The following is a 10,869-nucleotide window of genomic DNA, read 5'->3' as shown; positions in this document are numbered from 1 at the left end:
TATATATATATATATATATATATATATATATATATATATATCTTGTTTCAGTCATTTGTCTGGAGCCATGTTGGAGCACAGCTTTGAAGGGTTTAGTCAAACAAATCAAGTTAAATGCCTTTTGTGTTACTCTCTTTGTTGTCTGTAAGTCCAAAATATTGAATGCTTGTCTATTTGTCTCCCTCAGGATTGTGAATGTACGTGAAACCCGGTTGACAGCTATATTTTCTCACATCCTAATTGGACTCTCTCTACTGATACTGAATTACCTGGCTTACATACCCAACCCCGTGCTTTATGGACTCTTCCTCTTTGTAGCTGTGACGTCCCTCTATGATAACCAACTGTTCGAGCGATTCTGTCTTCTATTTACTGAACAGGTAAGACAACTTTTCAGTTCTGGAGCCCGTAGTGTATGTATGGAGACAGTAATGTCCAGAGGGACTTGCATCTTATGTCACAGAGAACTCGAGACTTATTGATTGACCATGTTTTTTATGTTTTCCTTTCAGTCTGCCTATCCACCAAACCATTACATTCGACAAGTTCCGCAAAGGAAGATGCATTTATTCACAGGGCTGCAAGTGCTCCAATTAGTCATTCTCTGTGTATTTGGTTTTGTACCATATCCTTATTTAAAGATGTTTTTCCCGGTTTTAATATTTGGACTCATACCTGTCAGGTAAGTTAAGGATTATTTTCGCAAACGCAACAGCGAATTTTAAAGATTTCAGATTTATTACATTATTTTACATTTTGTAATTCCACCGAGGTTGACTTCACCTTTCATCCTTTTGAGGTCAATAAATTAAGTACCAGTTGCGTACTGGGGTTGATCTAATCAACTGGCCCCCTCCCCCAAAATTTCAGGTCTTGTGCCTAGAGTAGAAAAGATTATTTTACATTTTGTGCTGTGTGGTGGGGACCAGCATGTCGAAGAGCAGACCCTGACCCTCTGCATGTCATAAAAGGAGACTAAAAGGGATTGAGGGAGAATTTGTACTCTGACCTTGTAAAACTCCCTACAACAAACGAGCCCCCAAATAGACCCATGGGTTGTCGCCTGAGAGGTGCAAAGGTGTCCATCTGCCAGGAGTAGGGAACCGCTAACATAAGATGGATGTTCCAATGTGCTGTTACAACACAGGCCCTCCCCACCACCATACTACTACTACTACTACTTTACAATTAGTTAGTGTGTCATACAAAATACTTAGCAGCATTTCTTCCAGATCTCTCTATACCAGGTTCGAATTCTACCAAGGTCAGCTTTGCCTTTTGTCCTTTTCAGGTTGAACAAAATAAAGTACCACTCAAGTACTGGAGTCCCTTTAACTGATTACCGTCCTCACTGCCAAATTGCCGGCCTTGTGCCAAAATTTGAAACAGTTACTTTTTACTTGTTTCAGTCATTAGACTGTGGCCATGCTGGGGCATTGCCTTGAAGTTTTAGCCAAATGAATCAACCCCAGTACTTATATTTTTTTAAGCATGGTACTAAGTTACGGGGGACGTAAACAAACCAACATTGGTCGTCAAGCAGCAGTGGGGGACAGACATATATACGATGGGCTTCTTTCAGTTTCTATCTACTAAATCCACTTGCAAGGCTTTGGTCAGCCTGTGGCTATAGTAGAAGACACTTGCCCAAGGTGCCACACAGTGGGACTGAACCTGGAACCATGTGGTTGAGAAGTGAGCTTCTTAATCTCACAGCCATTGTCTGTTCAACACTTATTGTATTGCTGAATACTGGGTCTTTGATTTTGCTCTGTTGTTAATCTGTGCTAAATTTTGACTCCATATCTTAGAACAGATTTCATTGTAAGCACGAGATATCAACTGTTTTAATAGCTACATTATCTTTTTTTGCAGTGTGGAAGGTGTTTATAAGTCATCTAAAAACATACAAAAAAACGTTTCATTTCAACATTTAAATTTAATTTGTCAAAATATTTTCGTTGCTTTGAGACCGCGACCTGTTTGCTGACAAAATTGTGCTGCATCATTTTGTCAGTGAACAGGTTGCGATTTGAAAGTGATGAAAATATTTCGACAAATTAAATTTAAATGTTGAAGTGAATCTAACAGTTTCTGTGGGTTTTTAAATGGCTTATAAACACCTTCCACGCTGCAATTGTTTTTGTTTCAGCACACGATCTCAGATCAGGTCACTTGCTATGCAAGTACATCTCTGTAATTATCTTTTTTATTTCAGACATAAAATTATTCCTTACATAATAAACGACAATTTTTTGAAAGCAATGGATGGTAATTAAAGGATGATAGCTTTCACTTCACACTTTGATGAACAACATTCAGTAACTGACCAGGAGCCCAAATTCACATGAATAAAGTACATTGCAGCCATTTATAAGCGTGTGTCTCTGTCTGCCATTCTCAGAGAAAGTTTTTTATTTTATTTTATAATTTTTAATCATTTTAATCTTTTTTTTTTTAATTTTACATTTTGAAAATAAATCTAATCTTCATTGTAGGATTATTTCTTATTGCTTCAGTCATTGGAATGTGGCCATGCTGGGGCACAGCCTTGAAGTGTTTATTCAAACAAATCAACCACAGTAGATATTTTTTAAAGCTGGTACTTATTCTGTTGGTGTCTTTTGCCAAACTGCTAAGTTACAAGGATGTAAGCAAATCAACACCAGTTGTCATGTGCTATGTATGCATTTATATATATACATATATATATATATATAGAAAAAAGCAAGCAAGAGAGAGAGAGAAGAAACATACTTCTTCATCCACATTCAAACAAGCTTTCTAATCTGTCACTGGGCTGATAGTGGCAGTGTGTGTATATATATATATATATATATATACACACACATATATATATATATATATATATATATATATACACACACACAAAATAAGAATGAACAAGAGCAGTGTGTGTGTGTGTGTGTGTGTATATATATATATATATATATATATATATACATATATATATATACACACACACAAAATAAGAATGAACAAGAGCAGTTTTATACATGCAAAGCATTTTATTGATTACACATGCATTATGTTATAGGAAACACTTACCACCTTCTCAGGCAACAGAACTACTAAAGTAACAAAAATGTCACATGTTCTTTCAATAAATTCCTCTCATTTAGAAAATGTCTGACATAAGCAGCAACTAACTTTTTGTTAAATATAAGATATTACTCATGTTACATCTCTGTATATTTGCATTCATGAAATTCCATTAACTGATGTCACGTTCACATGATTCCATGGGTTTCCCACCTCAGCTTGTGTCAGTTATGTGGCAGTCCCTCTCATGCACATCTGACACTATGTCACACATCATGCGGAAGTCTTTATGCCATCCCTCTTTTAGCTTGTCAGCCTATAGAAGTCCATTTTGTCTCAATGCGACAGCCAGTTCAACTTGAGTCACCAGGACCACGTGCTGCCTGCTTCTTGCTCACCATCCTTTGTGTCATGATGTGGAAGCTCCGCCCCCTTACTGTGTCTCAATGTGGAAGCTATCTTTCCAAGTGACAGCCTTCTTTATACCCATCTGATCCAGTGTTGTTTACTCAGCAAACTGGAATAGTTTCTTTACAAGTTACAAAGCTATAAGATAACATAGACAGGATATATGTATTCATAACCGATAAGATAAAATATTGGTAAGATACACAAAGATATAGACATAATAAATAACATATTTATCCAAACAGGGAGATGAGATATAACGAACAATAACATAGATGATAGAGACAAGTATAACAGAACATATACAATATAGCAGGACAAGATAACAAATCATAACATACAAGCCATAAGATAACATATTTAAGTGCTGCTTTGGTGTGTGATCTACAGTTTAAAGGGAAATGCCAAACTTGTGTAATCTACACGCTTATTTTAGGTCTCTTATTTACTAAGACACAAATGAAACGTGGTTTTATTATTATTAAAATAGTAAGAATTTTTGAAAAAATACACTTACAATGCTAAGTACAGATTAAAAAAATTTGAATAATTAACGATGAATTGAGTGAACATCTGCTAGAAATGTAAGAACATCTTAAGGGTTTTTAAGAATTGAAAAGTAACCCAAATTAGTCGCCCTTTAAGTTGATCGCACGCCAAAGCAGCACCCATATTTATATGGTACAGAAAAACTTATGGTATGATGACAATTTCCAGATTTTATAATATTCCAGACAATTTCTTTCCATTTTGTTTTTTTTTTCTAAATAAAATTGTAAATAAACAGAATTTGAAACATTTTATTAATTTGTTCTTTTAAAATTTATTTTTAAAAATTTATAACAATGAAATGATTTTCAGATGTTTCTAGAAGCTGGCAATTTTTAGATCCCACCCGACATTACAGTTCATATATATATCGTCCAACGATGATGATCTATATATATATATATATATATATGCACCTTGCCCTTCATCTCAGCTGCACTCTATAATGGATGATTCTAGAAACTTTTTACATCCTTTGTATTCTGTAATTAAGTCATTGTAATTAAACTTCTGTGGCATGTAGTTGAAGATCCTCACCAGCGTGAACCTTTCGGCAGCATTTCGACCATAGAACAGGGTGAGTTGTCGAGCCAGGTTCAGGGCATTTGTTTTGTCCTGCAACAGAGAGTGAAAAGATGTTGAAATAAAGAATTTGTTTGGACAATGTGAGGATGGCTTAACTGGCCGAAACTTTCGAGTCATCTGACTACAGCCTAGCTGGAGCACTGCCTTTAGTCAAACGAATCAACCCCAGTACTTTTTCTTTTAATGCCTGGTACTTATTCTGTCAGTCTCTTTTGCCGAACTGTTAAATTAAGGGGATGTAAACACACCAACACTGGTTGTCAAGTGGTGGAGGTGGGGGGGGGGGCAAACAAAGGTATACACACACACACACACACATATATATATGTATGTATATATATGACAGGCTTCTTTCAGTTCTGTCTACCAAATCCACTCACAAGACTTTGGTCAGCTTGATACTATAGTAGGAGACATTTGCCCAAGGTACCATGCAGTGGGACTGAATCTGGAACCATGTGGTTGGGAAGCAAATATCTCACCACATAGCCATGTTATAGGAACCATCCTCATTGTGAGTTCATACCCCACTTTGTCCAAGAAACAGTGGTCAATATTATTAGAATGGAGATGAGATGAGAGGGAGAAAGAAAGGAAAAGAAGATGGTCCGTTGGACAAGGACAAGTGAGTTACTCTATTATTGGCTCAAGCATGTCAAACTGCATTAGTGTCACCAACTGTAATTGCTGTAGTGACATAACTGTCAACTGTGAAAGCAAAGACAGTGTCACCTACGCTAATTGCCATAGTAATGGTCAACTGCCAAGGTAAAAATAGTGTCACTATCATTGGTCACCACAGTAACAAGAACTGTCAACTAGTAACTCAAGGAGAGCAGTGATACTGACGCTGGACTAAGCAGTATTGTGGTCAATTCAGCTGGAAGGAATTTTCTTCACAGATGGTAGGAGAAATATTGTAGGTATTTAGAACATTTTAATCAACTTACCAATATTTTAGTATCATAATCTCCAGACATTAGCACCAAACCTGGTAAAAAAATAAAATATAAACATGAATATATTGTGTTCTCTCTCTCATAGATATAATCATCACCATCATATATATGTCTGACCCAGTTAAGAGTACTCTTGATGTGTTGCGTGATATGATATGCTTGAGAAGACCTGTTGAGTCAAGTAAAACCAATATTGTAGCTGTGGCCAGTGCCCCCTGACTGGCTCCCATGCCAGTGGCATGTAAAAAGTACCATCTAAACGTGGCCGATGCCAGTACCTCCTGACTGGCCCCAGTACTGGTGACACGTAAAAAGCACCCACTACACTCTCAGAGTTGTTGGCGTTAGGAAGGGCATCCAGCTGTAGAAACTCTGCCAGATCAGATTGGAGCCTGGTGCAGCCGCTGGCTCTCCAGTCCTCAGTCAAACTGTCCAACCCATGCCAGCATGGAATGCAGACGTTAAACTATGATGATGATCAACACATACACACACATTATATATATATATATATATATATATATATGAGAGAGAGAGAGAGACACATATATGCAGGATGCCTTAACTTTTTTTGTAAGCATTAGCATATTTCTGTTGGAATATACAGCTTTTGTTTCATTAACCAATTAATTATGAAAATAAAGGAAACAATTTAGTTAAATATTTTGGTCATTATCAAGCTAGTGTTTGGAACAAATTAACATGAAGTTTTGATGGAAGATTTTAATTGATATTACTTTAAAACAGGATGTTTGTGTCTTAGAATCGGGTGCAATCTCAGGTAGATTTATTTCAGAAGAGAAACAATCATTAATCTCATCATTGTTTTAACATCGACTTTTCTACGATTGCGGAGAATTCGTTGAAGCACTTATATGCAAAAGGGATCGTTTTCACGAAGCAGAAATTTTGTGTCTTTAAACATTTAAAAAAATATGGTGCCATGTAAAAAGCACGCAGTACACTCTGTAAAGTGGTTGGCATTAGGAAGGGCATCCAATTGTAGAAACCAATCCAAAACAGATTATGTAAGCTTGTGCGACCCCTGTCAAGCCATTCAACTCCTGCCAGCATGGAAAATGGATGTTAAATGACGAGTATAGTTTTTTTTTGAGAGACACATGGGGACATGTGCTTAATCATGACCCAGTTGGGGTTAGACAACAAACAGCAAAACGATATTTACCTTTCTCCTTTTTCAGCTCAGTAAAATGCTGCATTGTGACGCAGGGGGGAGCATTCTCTTTGTGTTTCTGGCGAAGGAAAGAAAGGAGAGAAACAGTCATGATGGTTCTTTAATAATGTGATGAAGGAGAGAACAGTTTATGATCCTATATAAGACAAGTGTATTCCTTACATTACGGTAGAAGCCACATAACTGGTACAGGGCTACAGCTATAGACATGCAAACATTCTTGGATCACCTTTAAAACAAGGCAAATACAGTTGATTGGTAAGATGCTCTCACCAATACACTACAACTACTGGTACAACAGCAGACTATCTCCTCCTCCTCACCACCACCTCTATCATTATCACAATAGTTCCTGCATCTATGAATTAATGATTTGTGCACCATCCATGTTTTCACTCACTAGCATACACTACCACTGCTCTATACCACAGAACACCATTATACCACTCCACCCTGAGCCGAAGAGTAAACACCTACATTTGTCTTTTGATCTACAAGATATTGTGGTCAATACATAACAGGCTTCTATCAGTTTCCATCTACCAAACTCACTCACAAAGCTTTGGTTGATTCTGAGCTATAGTAGAAGCACTTGCCTAAGGTGCCAGGCAGTGGGACAGAACTCAAAACCAAACTTCTTACCACACAGCCATGCTCGTGCCTAGCAACATATAGTGATAAGGTACATTTGTAGAGTGGTACTGGTATAAAGTGGGGTATCAGTTATAAAGTAGTATATTTGTATACAGTGTACTTACAATCCCAGAGAGTCTACATATCTTACCTGAAAGAGGGCCACAGGTGTGAAATATACTTCACTTCCAGAAAATTGTTGGTAGAAGAACTCGTAGCCATCCTGACGTGGCAGTGGATATACAAACTGTAAGAAGAAGAAAGGAAATGGCAATACTCTTTTACTTGTTTCAGTCATTTGACTGTGGCCATGCTGGAGCACTGCATTTAGTCAAGCAAATCGACCCCAGGACTTATTCTTTGTAAGCCTTACACATTCGAGCGAGATCGCTGCCAGTGCTGCTGGACTGGCTCCTGTGCAGGTGGCACGCAAAATACACCATTTTGAGCATGGCCGTTGCCAGTACCGCCTGACTGGCCTTTGTGCCGGTGGCATGTAAAAGCACCCACTACACTCTCGGAGTGGTTGGCATTAGGAAGGGCATCCAGCTGTAGAAACTCTGCCACATCAGATTGGAGCTTGGTGTAGCCATCTGGTTCACCAGTCCTCAGTCAAATTGTCCAACCCATGCTAGCATGGAAAGCGGACGTTAAATGATGATGATGAGTTGTTTTACTGTTGCCTGCCAGATTTGTCTGCTGCCGTTTTAACAAGCATTCTAGGAGCATGGTTTACCACGTTGATTATTAATAGCAAGATAGAGTGAAGTGTGACTTACCGAAGGACACAGTTTAGCCTTGCTCATAACTTCATCATAATCCATTTCCTGTGAATTTAAACAAATGTACAAAACATCAGCAGTCAGTAAAGCAGAAAGATGTTATTATATTACAGATGAAGAAAAGCAGAGCAATGTCACAGTTCTTTCTAATTCCTAAATACCATAGTAAAAGTGTTAAATTCAACACATTCTCTTGTACAGCTAATGTTGTGTGTGTGTGCTTTAACCTACACTTTTCTATGCTTGTACAGGTCAAGCTAAATTCATAACGACAGATTTTCAATGGCTGGATGCCCTTCCTGATGCCAACCTTCACTATGGTATCGTAATATTCTTCCCTGGCTGGACATGCTTTCAGGGAAGATAGGAAATGAAGGAGATTGTTTGGTGAAGGTGGTGAAACTCACATGATGTCTAAACAAGAAGACACACACACACAACAGGCTTCTACTTGAGTGTCCGCCTACCAAATCTACTCACAGATGGGAATTGAACATAGAATGTAAAAAGATTTGATCTTACCTTTATGACACCATACACGCAGTCTTTGACACTGTGGAACTGCATCCAAATCTATAGAAATGGTAAACGTTTATTAACAAAATAGAATATATTTCTTGTGGTTTTTAATATCTCCCATTTTTTTTACTGTGATATTAACAAAGAAATGGCTGTTGGGATGGAGGTGGGTGATGAGGTACCAAGGGATGAATGGATCAGTCCACTTGGATGTAGGTAAGTAACAGAGCTTATAAAAAAGAAACATGACTTAAGTAGGTACCACTGTGAGACATAATCTAGCTTGACGTAAAAATGACATTGAGGCAGAGCTAGGTACCATGGTGAGTCATAGTCCAACTAGCTGTGAGTACATACCACAGTGAGGCAGTTTAAGTCGCATGCCACAAGGTGGCTGGCTATGACCTTAAACTGCATTTGGCAGTGGGGGATCTGATTTGGGAGTTCCAGGTTTTTGAGGAGTGTAGAACCACTTCTTACTAACTATAGTTTCCCATCAGGGTCCCAGCTATGGGCTAAGTAGCATGTCAGACTTGCCTCTGGAAGAAGGGCTCTCACACCACTCCCCAATAGACCTAGGGCAAACAAGGCCCTTCAGCTCTTTAGCTGCACATCTAAGAGAAAATAACTCCATTCAAATTCTGCATCCTGATAATTTCTGGGTTTGCGGCACTTATTACACTAGACCAGGGGTTTGTAACCCTTTTTTGACATGCTGCTTAGCCCATAGCTGGGACCCTATTGGGTGCAGGGTCGTCGCTAAGCCCCTGCAACCCCTGCAGTTGCAGGGGACCTCCGTGGTTGAGTGGCCCCATATTAAGATCAAAGTACATAGATGAGTCATCTATTTACAGCAGTCCCACAGATAACTGGGATTCAAGCAAAAAGTATTCAGAGATTAGAACTTGAAATCAAAGATGTCTTACCTTTTCAATATTTTCAGGTGTTTCTTGTCTCAATAGCTCTAATTTTACAATATCATTTAACACCTGCAATGACAACAACATACATGTAAGTGTGCGCTTGTGTGCACAACACAGAATAACTAAGAAGAACTGAAATACATTTAAACATTGTGTAATGAGAGGAGGGTGGGGAGCTGTATCCAGCAGTACATGTTAATAAAACACTGATCAATTTCACTGTGCTACTACTGCTTACAGCAGAGAGATGTTCATATACCATGATCTGCACTATGTACAGCAGTCAACTGTATCGACTTCATGGTACCTATTTACAGCCAAGTGTACTGGGTACAACAGCCAGTTATATTTAGCAATGTGCCTGTTTATTACTCGATGTAGTAAGTCCAACAGTCAACCTTATGGTACCTATTTAAGGATATGTGCAATGCTGTCTACAGCTAGGCGTGCTGCTCAAGATATCTATCTGCAGAGATGTCTCTGGTTATCTTTGTATGTGTATATCTGCGTCACACATCATTTGTGATGCCAGATGAATCTTTCACGAAATTTGAATTTTAAAACAAAATACAAACAGCTAATCTAAGAGAGGTTACTCTATATAACATGAAACTGCATGAATTATTTCCCTTCACAATTTCAGTATTATTCTATCTCAGACGACGCATTTAACATAATTTTTAGAATATAAATCTTCTACACAGAATACCAGGGTCTAATACCTTATAAACTATAATTTTCACCCAGGTCGGCTTTATTCATATTCCACACAGTCTGTAGCAAATGTGATCTGCTATTGCCACCTGACTGGCAGATAAAAAGCACCATTTGAGCGTGGCTGATGCCAGTACTGTCTGATTGGCACCTGTGCAGGTAGCAAGTAAAAAGGACCATTTGAGCGTGGCTGATGCCAGTGATGCCTGCATTTGAGCGTGGCTGATGCCAGTGATGCCTGACTGGTACCTATGCCAGTGGAACGTAAAAAGCACCCACCACACTCTCAGAGTGGCTGGCATTAGGAAGGGCATCCAGCTGTAGAAATCTTGCCAAGTCAGACTGGGGCCTGGTGCAGCCTCCCAGCTTAGCAGTTCTCAGTGAAACCGTCCAACTCATACCAGCATGGAAAGCAGACGTTAAATAACGATGATGATGATGATGATGACTGTCATTTTCTTTCAAAGTGTTTAGTTTTTCCTCCAGGATTGTCACCTGTTGGCTTAAGACCTCATTGAAATATGAAGGGAGAATATATA

At 38.5% G+C, this 10,869-nt stretch overlaps 2 protein-coding genes across 4 annotated transcripts in view; one reads left to right on the top strand and one right to left on the bottom strand.

Annotated features, from left to right (window-relative positions):
- Positions 1–4,274, top strand: part of LOC106875977 (solute carrier family 4 member 11) — a 46,878-nt gene extending 42,604 nt beyond the window's left edge. For both annotated transcript variants that reach the window (XM_014924329.2, XM_014924324.2), the window contains exons 18-20: positions 188–380; positions 513–682; positions 2,219–4,274. In XM_014924329.2, the coding sequence (XP_014779815.1) occupies positions 188–380; positions 513–682; positions 2,219–2,279 (424 nt within the window). In that variant the 3' untranslated portion in view covers positions 2,280–4,274. The remainder of the gene's footprint in view (positions 1–187; positions 381–512; positions 683–2,218) is intronic.
- Positions 4,261–10,869, bottom strand: part of LOC106876012 (ATP synthase mitochondrial F1 complex assembly factor 1) — a 9,867-nt gene continuing 3,258 nt past the window's right edge. For both annotated transcript variants that reach the window (XM_014924384.2, XM_014924392.2), the window contains exons 4-10: positions 9,620–9,682; positions 8,697–8,747; positions 8,172–8,219; positions 7,544–7,639; positions 6,751–6,817; positions 5,556–5,596; positions 4,261–4,635 (exon numbers count right to left, since the gene is read on the bottom strand). In XM_014924384.2, the coding sequence (XP_014779870.1) occupies positions 4,450–4,635; positions 5,556–5,596; positions 6,751–6,817; positions 7,544–7,639; positions 8,172–8,219; positions 8,697–8,747; positions 9,620–9,682 (552 nt within the window). In that variant the 3' untranslated portion in view covers positions 4,261–4,449. The remainder of the gene's footprint in view (positions 4,636–5,555; positions 5,597–6,750; positions 6,818–7,543; positions 7,640–8,171; positions 8,220–8,696; positions 8,748–9,619; positions 9,683–10,869) is intronic.

The sequence above is a fragment of the Octopus bimaculoides genome, chromosome 13 (genome assembly GCF_001194135.2).
Source record: "Octopus bimaculoides isolate UCB-OBI-ISO-001 chromosome 13, ASM119413v2, whole genome shotgun sequence".
Taxonomy (NCBI): Eukaryota; Metazoa; Mollusca; class Cephalopoda; order Octopoda; family Octopodidae; genus Octopus; species Octopus bimaculoides.
This window is presented reverse-complemented; position numbering and strand designations above follow the sequence as displayed.